Genomic DNA, 20,532 nt, shown 5'->3' with positions numbered 1-20,532 from the left:
TCCTATCGGGTTCCATCAGTTAGAATAAAAAAAGATAATATAGAGAGGAAATGGTCCACATTTCCTTTTGGGCCACATGGTGCCTGACCTCCTCCGTGCTTTAAAGCTCAGAGGAGGCGTAGAGAGAGGCTGCGAGCAGACATCTGCTGCTTCGGGAAGCAGACTCCGGCCGCCCTGTCGGTCGCCCACCTCCTCCTGCTTCCGTTCCCCCTGCAACAGGCTCTCTCTCCCTGGGGGCAGGAGTGTGTGCGGGTGGCTGGGAGTGAGGCAGGGAGCCGCCGGTGCTCTGGCGCAGGTCGCGTCGTTCAAATCAAGACACACTCCAGCAGGTTTAGGGTTTCACATTGCCCTGGAGGAGTGGAGAAAGCACCTGTTGTGGGCGGCTGGGACAAGCAAGGCTCAGGTGTGTGTGTGCCTGTGAAACCAAAGCTGGGTGTGTTCCAGTGTCAAACAGGGCCTGTTATCTGTGTTGTCTGGGACCAGACTTACAACAGAGGACACAGAACATTGAGCAGCAGTAGAAGCACTTATCTGGGCCTGACCTCTGACCCCTAAGTCTCTTTCTACGCCTCATTGGTCGGACTGAACTTTGTCCCTTTGGACTGATGCTATCTGATCATATGTAGTTGACAGAGGGCAGGCGAGTGATCAGGTGACATTATTCGTCGTCTGTTTGTTATTCTAGAATAATAAACACAGCGTTTAGCAAGAAATGTGACTTAACCACTTAAAGCCCACATACTTTGATCGGAGTCCCCCAGGGGTCTATGCTATGCCGCCTCCTTTTCCCCCCTCTATGCCAAAGTTTGTAGATTGCCAGCGGTCAATGGAACGCTAGGGTTCATGTGGTTACAACAGGTGGCTGTACGACTGAACCCTGGATCCCCTCCTGCAGTGCGGTTCGCCCCACATTCAACCCATAACTATATACATTAAGCTCTCTTTCATGTCCCCGTTGGCTGCAGCCACTAATGGCACCGCCATCGCACTGTCCTTATGGCCTTGCAGTCCTGAACAAAGCCATAAATCCTGAGACAAAGGGGGGCATTTTTTTTCTTCTTCTCTGCGCCGATGCTAAGCAGCTTTGTTCGCTCATTTAAGTCCAGGACATGAGAAGCGAAAGAGACAGGACAAAAGTGAGTGAGAGAGAGAAAGAGAGAGAATTTGTATTAATTAAAGCAACAATCGTTTGACATCAATCAGTGCAGGCAGAACTGAACCAATATGAGTGTGGTTGGTTGGAGGACCTTTTCTTGTGGTCAAACAAACCTTATTACAATGCTTTGACCCCTCCCCACCCCACCACTTTAAAGCACAGCTATGGCCTTTGTGGCTTCCAGATGAGTATTGGCACTGATGTACACGACAGTGCTAAGGGGTCCCGCTTGGGTCATTTTGTACACTCTCGGGGTTAGATTGACACTGAGGATTTTACTGTGTAGTACAAGGACAGTCTCTGGATCAGTTCAATGGAAACCACACTCTATTCGATATTAAGATCTGGAGTATTTTGCCCCATATTTAACCACTTAAGCCCCATTTTATACTTTGTTGTACGACAGCGTTGCACGGAACGTGTTGTGAGCGTGTAGATGCACTGTTGGAAAGTCTATAATAACAGAGGGACACCAAGCTGAAAGGAGTCAACAAACAAAGTAAACACAAACTCTCTTTCTAAACTTAAACTGTCTATCTCTGCCTTGCCAATTGTTCCCAAACATTTGGAACCCACTCAAGGACACTTTTGAGACCCACTGGTGTAGCAGTGTTTACAATGTTTCAGTGTTTCCAACATGCACAATAGCAGCAACCCGACTCTGTTTGACCAGAATGGAACAGAGCCTTAATTAGTATCATTCGGTAACACCTGTGAAGGTTATTCTGTGTTCATAGAGCCAGTATGTCCTGAATGCATATATTTCACAAGTAGTCCAACAGGTACGGCCGGCAATTGAGCATAATACTGGCGATGCGTTTAATTAACACATACCAAAAACCCAAATACTCAACTGCATATCACACGTACCGAGTCATTGAGGTCAGCATAGCCGACATTGTTAAACGCTTACTGTAAGTTGTGTAACACTGCTTCCGCAAACAGCTTTTTGTCTGTCCACTGTCTCTCTCCCCATCCTGCGTGCGGTTCTTTCTTGTATAGTCGGCCAACCGCACGCAGGAGGGCCAGCGTTTATGGGACCTCTCTGTCATGTTGAGGGATGACCCCGCTGGATTGTGGGTAACAGCACCCAGCTGTGGGGCTGCTGTTTTTTCTCATAGGGACAGGGATAGAGACCCCGGGAGAGGGTTAATCTCTAGCATTCATACACAGTAAAATCCTCATTGTGTACCGTTTGTAGTTTGTACTGTGTAAATTACGGCTGCAGACGCGTATCATTCATGCCTGCTATAGCACCTACATGACAGACTGAGGCCGATGCCTTCGCGCTGTGGCACTCCATCGCCACGACGTTGAACCTGCCTACCCGCGGTGCAGTAGATCATGCGCTAATGCACATACCGCAAGCATTGTTTCCTTAGAAGATAACGTCGTCCATGAGAGAGAGAGAGAGAGAGAGAAGGGGGCCCTCTTTAATGGGAGTATGCACTCTGTCGTGTGTGCAGCCTTATCCCCTTACCAAGACTTTGGCAGGGTGCCTCAACACAACCCCCCCCCCCCCCCCCCTTTACAGTATCCAGCCTGTTCTGCTGGATTATACAAGTGCTGTATGACCCCCCCCCCCCCTACCACCCTCCTCCTCCTCCTCCTCCTCTGCCATCCCATCCCATGCCCCCTCAGTGTCCCTGTGCTGTATGACCCCCCTACCACCCACCTCCTCCTCCTCTGCCCCCTCAGTGTCCCTTCCGCTCAGAAGATAAGGGCTCTTGACGTTGGGCCTGTGGGGCTTTAATTGACGAGACCCAAAAGCCAGGCCTCCTCCACCTCTCCGACCCCTCCTCTCCTCCTGCTGACAGAACCTTTCTGTTCCCTGTGCTAGTGTTTTCCTTTCCTCCTGGTCTTGAAAAGACGAGAGAAAGGAGGACAGGGGTGAGGGCGAGTGAGAGACAAAAGATTAGATTTTTTTTCTCTCTTTTACTTTTTCACAGCTTCTCAACTCTTTATTTTTCTTTTCCGGGGGACTGGCCACGTGTTTTTCTTTCACGGTGTTGCGTAAAGACGTTCCCATGATCTTTTTTTGTGTGTGCTATGCTAGCGTACTAGTCAGCCAATGCGCTCAATAAAAACGGCACACTTTATGATTATCTTTAGGCCCAAAGTAAGAAGAAAACAGAGACGTTGTTAAAAACAATTGAACCAAAAAAGGGTCTCACCACCCATATTGCTGCACATTCACTTATCCAGTCTGAAAGACCGGGAAAACATTCTGTTAATCTCTGAACGCTAGGCCGACAAGACCTAGCCGGCTTAGGAGAAGCTCCCCCTTTTTCCCGAGCTCAGCTGCTGCCTGTCTCAGGAATGTCTCCACAAACGCACAGGAGAGAGGAAAGGAAATTACAACTCAAGAACGGCAGAGGAAGAGAAGGGCAGGGGAGGGAGAAGCTCAACGGCTGCATTCCTCCCTGTGCGGGATGACAGGCCTGTCCGTCTGCTAACACTCCTCTCCCTCTCTTCTCCCGGGGCCCTCCGCTCGCTCCGGAACACTTGAGTTAATGCCACACAGTCACGAGTCACTCAGCGCCAGGGGATCATACTGTACTGATGCCACGATGGGCCCTTATCTGCGCGCCGATAAGACGCTGCACAAGACACAATGAGCAAAGGCAAGTCGGGAGAATCGTAGCTATAATGGTCTTGAGCATGGTGTGCAGAGACCCCCCCTCCCCCCTCCTGCCAACCTCAGGGTTATCAGATGTGCCTGGCCTGATTTGGAATGAGGCATGGTCAAATAAACACTCTGGCCCGGGGGAGCTACGCCCAGAAATGCCGTATCGGACTTTTAGGATGAAAAATATTCTTCCGCTTTATCTGCACGGCTCACTAACTCTTTCATGTTCTCCCTTTCCCTCCCGATCCATGCTTCCATCTCTTTACGACACGTTGCTGCATTGATGTTGTGTATTCTGGCTCTGGTCCCTTCTTAGCTGTCTCCGGCTCAGAATGATATTACCCGAGTCACTCCGGAAGCGGTTGGGACGGGTCTTTTGGACAACTTCAGACATACCATATATCTCTTTCTCACATGTATGCACATAGTAGTGCAGGCAGTAAATTCACACAACAGTTCATACTTACACAGCTCACGCTCCTTTGCGTCTCTCACATCTCACTCATGCAAACATGGTTGCATACAAACGTGCACGCACGCACACACACACACACAAATTCCTGGCTAGTCTGTGATGATATGAAAACCTGAGACACCCAAGAATGCCTGCGTACAATCCAGCTGTTGCCTAGTCCTTCCTTTCTCCTTCATCCCCCTGTTTATCTTTCCAAATCCCTTTGTTTTCCCTCATTGTGTATACACATGCAGCTTCCATCCTCTCTCTCTCTCTCTACCTCTCTCCTTCTCTCCTATCTGCCTCTCCATCATTTCCAACTCCTATAACGCAAAAGCTCTCGTCCTGTATTTCCCCCACTCCCTTTCCAATCACCGCATTTCCAGGGTTTGCGACCCTGCAGTGAACTTGGAAAGACAGTTTTTCTTGTAATCAGTCAGAACTTCTACAAATTTGATTTCCACATTTGGAACCCGTACAATATGAAGTACCAATAAAGTCGAAAGCAGTTACTCTTGATTTATGACTCTCTACCTAAATCCATTATGACATTCTCTCTATGTAATTACTAGTCCGTTCCAGTGCCTTCCCCCAGGGCACTGTGTGTGTTCAAACTATGGGATAACTGCAACCCCCTCACCTCTGGTGCCAGCTCAGCTGGCACTGATGGCGAGCTACGGTACCACCTCCAGATGTTATCAGACCAGGCTTTCCATAAACAATTGCAATGCTGACCGCCTCCAACTTTTCTGCAATGGCTGGCAAAGGTTATAGGAGGCAATGTATTTCCTGGTAGCAGGTGCTTTCTGTTGGACATGAAACACATAAGCCCTGTTTTATATTTTGTCGTATACATCGGTGTAGCATTTCGTTGTCACAGGACAATAGGCATTTATCATGGTTAAAATGTTATGCTTTAGCTATTGAAAAATAGCAGATCTACGAAGCTCATAGGTCTTGTAGGTCTGCTATTTTTGAAAAATCGAAGAACGACTGACCTAGAAACATAGCCTTTTCAGAAAACTGTCAGGATGTAGAAGACATTTTTTAAATCTGATCTCAGGTCAAAATGGTTTAACTGGGTGCTTTGTTATAGCTACACTTCTGTCATTTCTTATATAGATATTGTCTGTCTTTCTGCTGCGGTTCTGAATAATTTGGATAATAACGGCAGTGCATTGGTGGCAGGGTCCAAAGCTTTGGCTACGGTCCCTTCTGGTTTGGACCCCGCGGGAGGGAGAAGAGGAGATCAATGAATGTTTTCCATGGGGGTTGCGATTTCAAGGAAAGAAAAGTATGCTGAAACGAAAAGGAAAATAAATGCCACAGCCGCGGCGATGATGAGATGATACCTCCTCCCCTCTGCAACCCCCCCAAAGCCTTGATCTACTCTCCAAGGCCTGACATTCGAGGCAGTGTTTTTCTCTAAAGAAAATGTTTCATTAAACAGAGAGAGAGAGAGAGCGAGACCGAAGAATTCAAGGCAAGAAAATATTATTTAAGATGGCAGTGGCTCTTGTTGCTGTTGTAATATCTACTTGGCACCGTCCGGTTGGTGAGGTTTTCAACATGCGGAGCAGCCGCGAAACCTGTTTTCAGAGGAGGAGGCATGGGTGCCTGTACGTAAATAAGGTTTCTGTTCTGTTTCCTTTGGCATACAAAGATCATTGTCGGAGTAATTGCTTCATCGCTACAACGGTAAATCACAAACATTTGTGTACATGTACATGTACACGTAAAAGATCAATTATAATTGACCAAGTAAATCTGTGAAAAGGAACAGAACACAACCCACAATAAATGGCCCATCAACAAAAAAAGTAACTAAAAAAGACAGCTCAGCAATTTGCTAACTATAAATGATCATGTACATTACAGTGGAGTTTATGTACTGTAAGTCTATCTCTGTGCAGACAAAGAAGTCTGGCTTCAAAGAGAACAGACCTCAGACGTTGCACAGAGGAATGGCGGATTATAGCTACTGTATGTTGGCCCACGGAGGCTAGCACGGTGATTCTCAAGTTAAACTTTTTCATCTGGGGCAATGCACTCGCTTTTCAAAAAAAATGGTATCTCTGGGGCCGCAATTATTTAACTCTGAGAGTATACAAATGGAAAGAAATGGACCCATCCATTTGGTTAGAGTTGTACACTCTCAGAGTTACAGACCCGTAAGAGACCCCGGGCCAGATGACGATGATATATGATTTTTTTATTTATATGAAGAAAAAAAGAAAAGAAAAACATTGTGCCAAAACATCTGAGAAAAGAACAAGGCTGCAACTTTCAGTAAAACAAAAAAGTAAAAGAAAACAACTGATGAGAATTACATGTCACAAGCTTTGTCTGGGACATTTCTGGAGTAATAGGTTTGAACTGGACGAGAAGAACACCATGTTCTGTACGTGAACTATGTGTAAATCTGAAAAACAGTGACAAGGCTTTACTCATACAGGTGGTGCTAGTCTAGACAGCAACAAAGTAATAACAAGACCCCCCCCCCCTAAACAGGGGGCCTTCAGCCCCAACCAAAAAAGGCATGACACCGCCAGGGAGGGAAGTTTATCAAAATGTATTGTATAATTTATCAATATCTCAGGTTTAAGAAAACAGCCGAAAAAGCACTGTCTACCGTCTTCCTGTGCTGAGTTAATAAAATATTGTGTTAGCATATATCACATTATTGTGATCTTCAGATACTAAACACCCCCCCCCCACACACACACACACACACACACACACACACACACACACACACCACACACACACAGTTATTCTCAGACTCAGGAGAGGGAGGTATGGACTCAAATAGAATGATAGACAGAAAGAAAGAGGCCGACAGAAAGTGGGGGAGAGGAAGATAAAGGAAGACAAATTGGCCAACAGATAGAGATGTTCCCTTCTCCGCTCCTCTCCATAGAATGATAAACTGTCTTGCTGACTCTCCTCAGCGCCTAGTTCCTCCTTTATCTGCCTCCATTCCTCTCTCCCTCTCTTCCATCACTCCCCCCTCCTCTTTCGACCCTTTCAAGTTGTGAGCCAAAGCTCGACCAGGTGTTTGTTTTGAGCCTTGAAGAGGGCTCAGGTGAAATGGGTGTAAATTAGTATAAGGCTCCTTCTCTCCAGGCGCCCTATACTCCCCTCGGCTCCTCTGCGTATTTCAGCCTTCTCTCGCCTCCTCCTCCACGGCACGTCAGACATGTGTTTAGCACTGCAGCTTTGTTGGCCGTCGTTCCGCTTAATGACAACATAGAAAGTGTGTGTTATTTATGCCGAGTCTCTGGTCAGGGAAGCAGCTCCGGGCTATCAGTGTAGCTTCTCCTCCGAGTTTAGAACACCACAGAGAAAATGATGCACAGATGCCGGGGCCACGTGCTCCATGGTAGAGAGAGGAGAGAGAGAGAGAGAGAGACGAGGCCACACGGCGCTCGCTGTCGTTAGAGGAAACTTGGAGAAACCAGAGTGCCGTTTATGGTGAGGCCGTTCTGACGGCATGTGACAGACAGTTTTCCATTTTAGAAGCCCTTAAGAGGGCATAAACGTGTACACACTTGTATGTGTAAATGTGCTGTTGTGTTTTATTCTCGTCATCATCCGAGGGATGACAGAATGACAATGGATTGGTTCGTCAGTGCCTTGTGTGTGTGTAAATATACAGTGGAGTATGTCACACTTTACTATCCTCCTTTGTACATCCATAGTGTGCAGTACGGTAGATGGTAGTGATGTGGGTAGCTTAGTAACACACACACACACACACACACACACACACACACACACACACAAGGAATAGGATGGAGACAACAGTCTCAGCATCACAATACTATTAGTTACACAGCACGTTACACGGATAATGTGGCACTCTTGTCGTCGGCGTGGCAAGATGCCACAGCTTTTCCCTAGAGTTGTAAAGTTCCTCCGGGGCCCTGAGGTCACTGCCAGAGCCTATTGTTTGAGGAAACAGCCTTTGATCACTGGAGTATACAAATCCACAGCCAACGTAAGCCCTTCGAAAAACCACATTAAAGGACGCCACAATCAATCAATAACAGACCTGTGCCAGTCCGGAGGCTTAATATTATTCTAGTTTTAAATAGTTTTTTTTATGAAACAAAGTCCATTTGTGCTTCGTGTATCTGTTTTTTGTTGCCCAACAGCTGGGGGCTCCTACACTCAAAACATGGCCTTCACAGGACTTTGCAAGGAAAGCGAACCGAGATACAATTCGTACTGCTTTTTGCACAACACAATTGCTTGCGTTGTCCTGCAGGGTCGCACAATCACAGCCAGCGTTGACATTATGATACAGTTGTATATATCTGTGAGTGTTGCGTACAAAGTTCAGTTCACTGACATTTCCTCACTCTCTCGTTTCAGGCCGAGGAGAGAAGGATCCACCACCATGAAGGTCTTCCTCACTCCGTTGACGCCCTTCCTGTCGTTCCTCCTCCTCCTACCCGGTGGCATCATGTCCAACGCCTGCCCGAAGGACTGCTCCTGCACCACGCCAGACTCCATCTTGTGTTTCCAGCGACGCTCGCCCGCCATTCCCCAGGCGGTGTCGCCGGCCACCAAGAGCCTCTACCTCTTTGCCAACGGCATCGAGGGCCTGACCACAGAGGACTTTGACGGCTTGGACAATCTGGAGATGCTGGACCTGAGCCAGAACAAACTGACCGAGCTCCCTGATAGGGTATTTGAGCCACTGACCTCCCTGAGAAACCTGGACCTGTCGTCCAACCAGATCACCCACATTTCGGAGGAGAGCTTCCAGGGCATGGCCCTGCTGGAGCGTCTCTATCTGTACAGTAACCACATCAAGACCATCCACCCCGCGGCCTTTAACGGCCTGGAGCAGCTTCTGGAGCTCAAGCTGCAGGGGAACCAGCTGACATCGCTGCCCGCTCTCTCCATGCCCCGGCTGCTGCTGCTGGACCTGCGTTTCAACGTGCTCCCCACCCTGGGTCACGCCGACCTCCAGACCCCCAACCTGGAGTCCCTGAAGCTGGGCGGGGTGGGTCTCACCAGCCTGGACGAGGAGCTGATGGCCAGTCTGGGGAACCTGCACGAGCTCGACGTCTCGGGAAACCAGCTGGAGTCGTTTCCCCGGGCCCTGAAGGAGGCCCGGGGGCTGATCCACCTCAACCTGGCGGGGAACCCAATGGGTCCTCTCCAGATAGAGCACCTCCAGAACCTGGGGGAGCTCCAGGAGCTGGACATCAGCAGCCTCAGTCTGCAGGGACTCCCTCAGGGCTTCGCCCAGATCTTCCCTCACATCAAGAAGCTGACGGTGGCCGAGAATCCCTTCAACTGCCTCTGCACGTTGTCCTGGTTCCCCGGCTGGCTGAGGGCCCAGGGCGTCACCCTGGAGAGGACGGAGGAGACCCGCTGCCACTTCCCGCCCATCAACGCTGGGAAGGTGCTGGAGAGACTGGAGCACCGAGAGTTCGGCTGCCCCACCACCACCACGGTCACCACCAGCACCGTCAAGACCACCACCACCGTGCCGGTTCCCGTCACCACCCTCCCCAGTACCACCAGGTCTATCCCAGCAGCGCCCGGGTCCAGTGACGACGACCCCGTGGACACGGACATCGACTCTCCCCTGCCGCCGGCGCCTGCCTCGCCAAGCAGCGGCAGCCGCATAGACGTAGAGCAGCGTTTCTGTCCTCCCAACACCTGCCTGAACGGGGGCACCTGTCGCCTGGACCAGCGCGGTCAGGTGGATTGCACGTGCCCGCGCGGCACCTCGGGCGTCTACTGCGAGGTCCGCCACCCGCCGGCACCCTCGTCCCCCGAAGAGGAGGTGTCGATGGCGACCGTCACCGCGGACGCCCCGGACATCAGCTCGCGCCACGTCACCTCCACCTCCATCCTGCTGGACCTCCACCGCTACATCGAGATGCGGCCGTACATCCGCGGGATCCGCCTGACCTACCGCAACCTCTCCGGGCCCGACCGGAGGCCCATGCAGCTCAGCCTGCCGTCTTCCTACCCGGAGTACACGCTCAGGGGCCTGAGGCCCAACTCCACCTACACCGTCTGTGCCAGTCCGCTGGGCACGCCCACCGGCACGGACACCGCCTGCACCGAGGCGCACACGGCCGCACAGCAGCACAGCACCACGGGGGCGCAGGTGGAGGACAAGAGGTTGACCACCCTGTTGGTGCCCGCCATGGCCATCCTGCTGCTGGTGGTGCTGATAGCGGTCGCAGTGGGGGTGGTGTGCTACGTCCGCAGGAAGAGGGCCAAGAAGGGCCAGCTGGACTTGGACTGTGATCCCTCGCAGCTGGAACTGGAGGGAGTCAAGTCTGGCTTGGACAACGGGGCCCTGCCTCAGAAACAGCCGGAGCTCATGATGCCCGAGCCGGCCGTTCAGAACGGCAACCTGGAATACGAGGTGTTGCTGCTACAGGATCACTGTACGTCAAACAACAACATGTCTTCCCACAAGCCCTCCTACTTCTGACGCTGGGTTTGGTGACATTTGAACTTAAAAAAAAAAAGGAGTACTTTGCTCCTGAGCTGGGTTCTTCCCACTGATGAACTACAGACTCCAGCTACTGTTACTGGTGACAGTGAAGGAGAGAACCAGCCAGCCAGCCGGCCAGCAATGGAGAAACTGAACATACTGTATAAATATTTAACCCATTTCCCATCATTCGTCTAAACAGATATGAAACATTCAAAACATGTTTTAGGACCTAGAGAAAGTTCTAAAAAGTGCCTTTTACTTCATTTTTACATAATGCTGCATTCCGCTACTGCAATGTTTCTTCAGTCACATAGCTGGCCTGGCAGGCTCTCAGCTCGCCCACCGTCAGCCGTGGTTCAAAGACCAAGTGTGGCCGGGACAGGTGGCGTGTTGTTATTGGCTGGAGCGGAAGGGTCAAAGGTTTAGGTGACCCCCCCCCCCCCCTCCGGGTCCCGACCCCCGCACCCTCTTTAATTTCTTCAAAAAGAAGGGCCAAGGACTGAAATGGGGCTGTGCTGCCATTTCCCTGTCGTTGCAATGACTGAAATAAACTAAAAACTAAAATATTTTTTACTTTTTGTAGCACCCTCGGCACTACCCCCAACGTGGGCGGTGCTTGCTGTGAATGACATCCAAGTCACCCAATGAAGAGAACCCTTTCAGTCAGAACGGCTGACCCTTGTGAAAATGGCATTGTTCTTTTTATGTTGTAAATACAATACTTTGGTTTTTTTTATATATATATTTGTCTTAATGTTATTATGCGTTTGTTCTTGTTTCACTGTGTGACTGTTAGAAGTTAACTCCTCCACCCCCCCCCCCGCCCTCCCCACCTCTTGTGACTAACAGACAGACAAAACAGCAGATTACAATGTTTGAAGATTAAAACTCATTTCGCACCAGCAAAGTCAATCAAAGGGCTTTACACTCAGAATGTCAGACGGCGTAAGTAGATGTAAGTCTGGGCAGACGCAGAATAAATCCCCCCTTCTACGTGGTCCCGCCCCCTTTTCCTGAGCACAAAGAGGAGGTATAAGCAAGATTACAAAAGTTACAAAGGGACCCAGTTGCACGCACACTCACACACACACACACACACCCAGCAGCTGAGCTTCAACCATACTTCGAGCCTTCTTAAACCACATACACACGCACATGACTCTACCCGAGGGGAAACAAGTACTTTAAAGACCGTATTTATTGTTTATATTCCCCGGAAAGCAGCAAAGACCCAGTTACTATTTGACCACAATTTGCAAAGAACATTGTCGAACGGCCCCCGGCCCCGGGCCCACAACAAGCAGGAGATAGCGGTTTGTTGTTTACTGCCGTTTCCCCGAGGCAGTATTAGCTCCCACGGCATGTCGACGTGCGCCATTAACTTCCCCTTGGCAAGGAGAGGGTTGCAGTTTTGCTCACTTGCACCCAAGCAGACTATGAAAACGCCAGACGCAGCACAGCGAAAAAGTGTTCCAAGTGTTTATATGCTCTCTGAGTCGAGGACAATGAGACTTATGTGTAGCGAGGGAGAGGCCTACTACAGGAAGGCTGTTGTGGAGGAGGCGCACCGCGGCTGAGATCCAAATCTGTGCACCAGGGGTGGGAGAAGAGCTACACGAAAGTTGCCTTTTATGTGTCTGGTGCAGGTTGACCTCCTCTGCAAGGTGAAGATCTACCCTGTACGTGTGTGTCTGTGTGTGTGTGTCTGTGTGAGTGAGCGTGTGCGCATGTGTGTGTAGACCTCTGTCAACATCAGTGTGATAATGCAAGAGCATGTTCTGTCTTGCAGGGAGACCCACATACTGTACATGGAGTTGCTATCATCACGCACAAAGTGCCCTCATGCCAAAGAGTACACCCCCCCCCCCCCCTTCCCCAACAACTCTACCTATTAAAAAAATGGGAATTGCAAAATTTCAATGCAGTATTTCCAGCGCACAGGGAGAACGTCTTCGCGCAATAATAATAATCCAACTATTTAACTGGAATCCTTGTCTGTAAAAATAGAAAACATTGAAGGTATCCAAAAATATTTTCAATGTAATTGTTTATTTTTCCCTGTTTACTTTGGGAAGCGCTTTGTTGTGTGTATGTCCTTTTTTTTGTTTGTCTTTTCCAGTTCAGTGAATTTATTTGTACAAGTGGAAAAAAGTAATGATATTATTATCACGGAGAAAAAAGATGAATAATTAAAAAAAAAGTAAAGTACAACATGTCTACTTCTCATTTCAATGTTTTGCCTCTGGGATGTAGCTTTGACTGACGGGCAATAAATTAAACTCTCAACTACAAATAGGTTTAAATTTCACTCCAGCGCTTTGCCTCCGGGATAAACCTTTGACTGACAGGCAAGGCACTGTATGACACTGGATGTCACACCACCTATTTTTGCTATTCGGCATACAATGCACAAAATGTACTACTATTACAGTGAAAAAATGAAGCATAATATGTGCAGGCAAAGAGAAAAGGGTATTTCTTCACTTCAAAGTCACCTGTGGTATGGTACACTGTGATTTTGATGTGTGCCACAAAGCGTGCCCATAAATTGAATTCAGTTAGTGCAGAGGTCCTGATCAGATACCTAAAACACTGTGTGTGTGTGTGTGTGTGTGTGTGTGTGTGTGTGTGTGTGTGTGTGTGTGTGTGTGTGTGTGTGTGTGTGCGTGTGTGCGTGTGCGTGCGTGTGTGCCCCAAACATTTTATGGTCATACCTAGCAGGCAGCAAGTCAGTTATTTCTGTACACTATCCTTTCAGGGTATCTCAGCGAAGGTGGCACAATTAATACAACTCTCTGTGTGTGTGCGTGTGTGTGTGTGTGTGTGTGTGTGTGTGCGCGCGTGTGTGCGTTACACCCTTCACAGTACAGCATCCCCACTGAAAAAATAAATATATACTTTAACAAGTCTCGTTGGAGGGCAAGAGGTCTCTTTTCCTTTAACAGCGGATAGCTGCAGGCAGAATGGAATAAAGCTTATGATTGAAAACATGCTGATGTGAAGGTATTAGGTGGGTTTTACCAGAGCGCTGGGGTGAGTCACTGGCTTAAGACTAATGGGCACAGCATTGTTTGTGAACCAACACAACAACACACTGGGCTGACCACCCATGTGTTTAATAAGAAGAACGCTGGCCTGGCAGGGGATCGATGTAGCACGCACGCACGCTCAACAGGAACACCAACGCACACACACAGGTAGAGAGGCGTACAGCTGGGAGCCGTTATGCAAGGACCCACACTAACAACACAAACACACGCTGCTGCTGGTCCCATTATTTCAATTTGTACACAGACAGAGGAAACATTCCAGCCAACGAAACAATGGCACCCCCCTGCCTGTAGCACCCCCTGCAGGTCTGGTGAAAACACTTCCTCCCACTTGCACTACAAAATGAGCAGTGTTCATTTAATTGAATTCTGAAAGGGTCCGGTTATTACAAATTAAATGAAAGGACCATACCAGTGTTGGTGCATGCCATTGTCAACATCACTTAGATTACATAAACTTTGACTATTTTTACCCCACATTGCCTGATTCATTTAGATAGTGTTTTTATTTTATATTTTGGCCTAATTCAATACACTTTACAGCTAAAAGTCCTCTTCAAGCAAAACAAATTAATCTAGTGAAAAATGCAGCACTTTCAATGAACACATTTTGAATTGCTTACAGTATATTAGAATAATACAGTAACGTTATAAAACAAAAAAGTGTAGTGAATTTCAAAAGGGTGAATTATATCCAATTCATCTAGGGTGGGTTTTCCACACCGTTTCAATTTGAATGGCAGAAGGATGCTTAAAATGTAGGCAGAGATCCAGCCTTTTGCAACCAGATCTTTTAATGATATTTAGGAGAAAATAAACACTTTCCTGGTGGTTTTATGTGGACAATATGTGTTTTTAGATATTTTACTATTTCAAAGTGTCCATGATGTCATGGACAATGTGGCTCACTTCCTTCCTGGACTACAATTCCCATAATGCTTTGGTGCAATGTCCATCCTTGTGGATCCTGGGGGAGGGCTGTCTTACTGAGACAACGTAGTAGTCCAGGAAGTAAGTGAGCCCAGTGTCCATGACATCATGGACACTTTGAAATACTAAAATATCTAAAAACACATATTGCCCACATAAAAACCCCCAGGAAAGTGTTTTTTGTCTCTCAAACATCATTAAAATAAGATCTGGTTGCAAAAAGGGGTGAAGTGACCCTTTAGGTTTACACTGCAGTGATGGTACAGGAGACATGCTAGAAGTCACAATTAGCAGTGGTGATGAGTACTTTTACTTTTGTACATTTTGATGGCAAAACCTTTGAACTTTTACACTGAATTCCAGACATTTACTTGCAACAGATTATTTTCTATATTGCAATAATTACACTTTTACTTAACCCATTTTGGGCGGGTACCCCTTTTAGTGTTAGCATTATGATATGCTTTAGCTATTGAAAAATAGCAGATCTACAAGCTCATAGCGCGCCACCGAGTGGCGCGCTACGAGCTTGCAGGTCTGCTATTTTAGAAAAATCGAAGAACGACTGACATAGAAATATAGCTTTTTCAGAAAACTGTCAGGATGTAGAAGACATTTTTAGAATCTGATCTCAGGTCGTAGAAAATGTGAGTTATTTTTCTACCACTGCAAATTAGACTGTTAGGGTTAAGGCTACAATACATTGCTTTTACTTTGGAGTGACCCGTTGGCTTGTACTGACCCCCCCGCCAAGTGAAAATCTACGGCGAACAGCTCAACGGTGAGGCTAAATCGCTCACACATGTCCAACCAGTGGGAGTCAATCCAGGTACAAAAAAATGATAATAGATGGAATGGACAAATAGATGATGTCAGCATATAATACTGCTCCAGGCTGAATGAGCGCACGCAATTTTACTGTCTTTCTGTCCTGCCGCGTGTCCGTGAAGCGCTCCCTGTGCATGAATGAAGGAGAAGAGAAAGGAGGAGAAGAGAGAGGGAGAGAGAGAGGGGGCGTTGGGGGGTGGGCAGGCAGAAGAGGAAGGTATGGTACGTGTGTGCGTGCCTGTTTCTCTCCTTTCCTTCCATAAAACAGTCACTCTTTTCTTCCCCTCGGTCTTTAAGAGAGACCTGGCCTCTGGCTGGGAGCCAACACTGACGGCTCGCATCCAGCCCGCGCTGCAGCGCTGCTCAATGGGCCCTATTGTGGCTCCCTGGGACCTTTTTTTACAATTATCATCAAGAAGGGAAAAAATCCATGCAAAATCACTGCTGACTAAATATGTTTTTCCCCCTCCCCCCTTTCTTTACGGCTCTCTCTCTCTCTGCCGTGTCTTTTGTTTAGTTTTTTAGTTTTTTTTCCTGGTTTGGATACTGTTTCCAAACCAAAGGGCTGAGGACCGAAAGCGAGGAAGCCAAGGACAATGTGTCAAGGCACGGAGTCGTGTGGCCGGCCGCGAATAGGCATTTCCTCCTCACTCCTCTCTCTCTCTCGTTTCTACGAGTGTCCCTCCTGTGCGTCTCGCTGCTTCTCTCCGTCTCTCTCTGCGTACGTACGGCCTGTCCGTCTTCCAACGGGCCACACACACACCGCCCACGCGGCCCAGATGACCTCCCGGTAACCCGAAACGATCGCTTCAACAACATCTAGGACGCTTTAGTTTGGACCAGTGATTCTCAACCTTTTTAGCAGTGCTGGAAAAAGTACTCAAAGGTTTTTACCTTAAGTAAAAAGTATCAATAGTGCATTATAGAAATACTCTGTTACAAGTAAAAAGTCCGGAATTCAAAATGTAATTGAGTAAGTGCACAAAAGTATTGGTATGTCCATTTAAAAAAATCTACAGGCTCACAATGCGCCGTGAATCGCAATGTGACACATTGTGAGCTTGTAGATCAGCTATTTTCAAATGGCCAAAATGTATATAGGGCTGAAGTGGATAATGTATGTTTTGTAATAATAAATAAAGGAACTACTAACTAAAGTTTTCAAATAAATGTAGTCGAATAAAAGTACAATATTTGTAGAAGCCAAAGTATAGAAAGGTAGGCCTACTCCAGTAAAGTAAAAGTACATCAAAAGTGTATTTAAGTATAGCACTTGTAAGACTCTGCCAGTTTAGGCCACGGACGTGCATTTGACATGTTTCTTAAAAAATAATCTAATCTGCATTATAAAATCCTCAATGTTATTGTCTCCACCAGGCCGAAGGCATGGGCAGAGAGTATGTTTTGCACTCTGTCCGTGTGTGGCACCTTTTTCACATTGGCTTATTATAGCGCCACCAGGAGGCCACAACCTAACCTGTGGTGGAGACCTGTGCCACGAGGGGCACTTTATAGTTTCAACTCTGTCGCCGAGTTACAGATCCGTAACTCGCCAAGGACCCTAGATGTGGACCCCACTGCTTTAGATCCAACCACAGAGAGACAGAACGGTTTGTCCAGAAAAAGCCATTAGCAATAATACAATCGCAGCCATGCGTGAACTTGTAAAAACTGATCTCACTGCACAGAGATCGATGGCACTGAAAGAAAAATGTTCTCTAGCCTCTCTAGTATAGTTGGACAGGCACGCAGCCGGGTCAAACCGCTGACACTGCTTTCAATTAATGATGTACTGTAAGGGCTCTCGCCCACAGGGCTTTTGTCTTCGGTTCGTGTGATCTCCGTTATTCTGTTCGCAGCCTCTCTGATGTGGCGACATGCTAACCTGACGCTTAGAAGCGAGAGGCAGAGATTTGTGAGACCGGTGGAGAGTAAAAGAGTGGAGGAGGGAAGAAGGAAGAAATAACAATACCCAGAAGGACAGAGAGTTGTTTTTGGAGCCTGGAGCTCTGGCTCCAGTTAAGCCCTATTTCTTTTTTTTATAGCGGAAATAGCAGATCTACACGCTCACAATGCTCCGGAGAAAGAGCTTGTAGATCAGCTATTTTTTTTAAAGGTTTTGCCTTCATAATGCCATGCCCTAAAATAGGGACGCTGGGTTAAATGCCTGATGCTGCACCCCTCCATCACACGTTCTCTCCTTCCAACCCCGGCTTAGGGGGCAGTGTGGGGTGCAGCCCCCTCAGGGCAGGCAGAGCCACGTGGTGCCCGTCAGGCAGAAACGCGTGTTCAGTCTCTGTTCTGGGGGGGAGAGGGAGGGCAGAACAGCTCGCAAATCATTTTCAATGGGTGTTCACAGTGGGTTTGGACAGAACAGCTCTGCTCGGTGGGGGGGAGGAGGGCAGAACAGAGCCATCAAGCAAGGCTGTTTTGTCAAAACCACGTGACTCCCACTGAATTGCGAGCCGTTCTCCCCCCCCACTCCCTCGAAACAACACAGTGTTGTATCGTAGCTGGGGGAGGGGCAGTCGCCCAGATGATGGCCTTCTCAGGTGGCTCTGATGAGGTCCGTTAGGGACTGAGGAATCTGACTCGGAGACCCACCCCCAGCTACGGCCACTAGAGTAGACCTCGATTACCATTAATGAACGGAACTTAAAAATTTATTGAAAATAGCAGATGCACAAAATGATCTCCAAACTCACCGCATGACACGATGCCAACGCGTGTGTGTATAATACAGGGCATAAGTGACCAGACTAATCAATTCTGTCGATTATTTAAAAATCTCTTTTTTTTTGTCAATTAGTTGATTATTCGACCAACCTACAAGATTTATTAGGTTTGAAATGTTGATTTCGGTATATTTTCGTTTACTTGCCGAGCCCTAACGGCCACCCTAAAAAAAGATACAGAGGGAAGAGGATTTGACTTTGGTGTTGGTTTGATATGCTTTCAATGGCTATAAACGTCGTAGCACGTACCGTGGATGCAGACTATATGCACATGCGATACATTCCATTTGCTGTTCCTTTGGTTATGAAATCCGAAAACAAACGGCGGTGTCGATTCCCCAAGATGGACTTTTTATTTCCAAATTGTTTTTTCTCCCCCCACCCCGGGCGCCACACACATTTCTCATCCGAATATGAATTGCGGTGGAATGCTTACTGGAACGGGTCAACGCGGGCTGGCTTGTCGGGTATAAACACGGCAAACGAAGGGGGTAGAAAGGGCCGTGTAAATATGGATGCGCACAGAGAGAGTGGAGCTCTGCACAAACCACAAGGCAAGGAGAGGACACGGCCAGAGCAGAACCAGCAGATGAGACGAGGAAACAGAAACCCTGAAATCAAAGAAATGGAATGATCAGAGGGATCGGAATGGAAAGGCTCAGAAGCTATGAAAGCGATGGATGGATGGATGGATGGATGGGTGGATGGGTGGATGGATGGATGGATGGATGGATGGATGGATGGATGGTGTATTCATGAAGGGCCACATGTACTGAAAACATTTTGGAACCAAGATGCTGAGTGCTGAAGAAAGGATGAAGACAACCTGATTGGTGGTGGTGTAAATGATTGGAGTGTGTAGTTAGTGTGTACTTTGATTTTCTGTTAATGCAGTACATGTCAAGTGTTTTTTTTTCTTATAATTTTTTTAGCTGAGAGAATTTGGAAAACTTAAATAATAAAGATAAATAAAAGTGTGTGTTTGTGTGCATGTGTGCATGTGCGTGCGTGTGTGGAAGAGGTGGTGGTGCTTATACCTGTTTGTGTGTGTGTGTGTGTGTGTGTGTGTGTGTGTGTGTTTGTGTGTGTGGTGTGCGGGTTGGGATGGTGCACTCGGCTTCCAAGAGCCAGCTCTGGAATTAAAGAGCATCTAAACAGAACCGCCTGTCACCCCTGGAACGCAACACGCTAAGCCCAATGTGCTTCTCATTTCACAGGAATGGAGGGCGAGCGGGCGGGGAGGGGAGGGGATTTTATTTATTCAGAGAGGAAAAGAAGCCGAGGGGAAATGTGGTATTAATGAAGATGGGAGGAGGTAGGCAGAGAGAGAGAGAGGGAGAGAGGGAGAGGGGGGAGGGAGAGGGGGAGAGAGAGAGAGAGAGAGAGAGAGAGAGAGAGAGGGAGGGAGAGGGAGAGAGAGAGGGGGAGAAAGAGAGGGAGAGAGAGAAGGGGGGGGAGAGGGAGAGGGAGGGTCACAGAGGGTGAGGGGGTTAGGGAGGGGGTGAACGCAGGGTAAAATAATAGTGTGTTGATAAAAAGAATGAAATAACATGGATCAGTCCTGCCGCTATTGAGTGTGTAGAATCCATGTGCGTTTCATTACACGTTATTGGCAGTCGAGGCTCTAATGACTCAATCGTACGGATATCGCTGGAGCTCAACTGAACCGTTCCCTCTGCAGCGTGCAGATGTGAGATCAATGACAACATTCTGTGGCCAAACTGACCAGGACGACTCACTCCACACACACCAGGCTAAATCTATGTCACCCAAATTGCCAGTAAAGATAGAATTAGTATGTGTGTGTGTGTGGGGGGGGGGGGGTGGAAGACAATCAACACATTATTCAACACATTATAAAACACAGCTGCCAGCAAAACGTGGGCCCACTCAGGTACAGTATGAATCACTTTATGCAAACATCCTCAATAAAGCACCATGAGACTTTTGGGCTGCAAAGACACGACTGTGCTTTGAGAAGGATTCAACTCTTATTGCAAATTCCATTTGACGTATCAAGTGATGGAGAGGTGGGAGCCAAAATAACGTCTTTGTAATAAGTAAAATATACCACTTTGAAAACAGCCCAAGATTCAACATCTATGTATTTGTGTTACCGATGATACTAATTAACAAAGGCTCCGTTCCATTTAGTGCACAGTGCTTTTCAGACTTTGACATTTCAAGGACCCCCATAACTCAAGAGATAAAATGGAACCAAATGGACCCGTATAAGGGATAATTTGGTTCCATGTGTACACTCTCAGAGGTACAG

General features: G+C 47.8%; 2 protein-coding genes across 2 annotated transcripts in view; one reads left to right on the top strand and one right to left on the bottom strand.

Annotated features, from left to right (window-relative positions):
* Window positions 1–12,917, top strand: part of vasnb (vasorin b) — a 30,106-nt gene extending 17,189 nt beyond the window's left edge. Inside the window, exon 3 of the mRNA XM_080776817.1 lies at window positions 8,617–12,917. Coding sequence (XP_080632943.1) covers window positions 8,642–10,708 — 2,067 coding nt within the window. The 5' untranslated portion in view covers window positions 8,617–8,641 and the 3' untranslated portion in view covers window positions 10,709–12,917. The remainder of the gene's footprint in view (window positions 1–8,616) is intronic.
* The window catches only part of coro7 (coronin 7), a 161,949-nt gene that overhangs the window by 72,151 nt on the left and 69,266 nt on the right, over window positions 1–20,532 (bottom strand). The window lies entirely within an intron of this gene.

Source organism: Protomyctophum bolini, assembly GCF_963924005.1.
Source record: "Protomyctophum bolini genome assembly, chromosome: 11".
Taxonomy (NCBI): domain Eukaryota; kingdom Metazoa; phylum Chordata; class Actinopteri; order Myctophiformes; family Myctophidae; genus Protomyctophum; species Protomyctophum bolini.
Note: the sequence above shows the minus strand (reverse complement) of the source record. Positions and strands in the feature narration are given on the sequence as shown.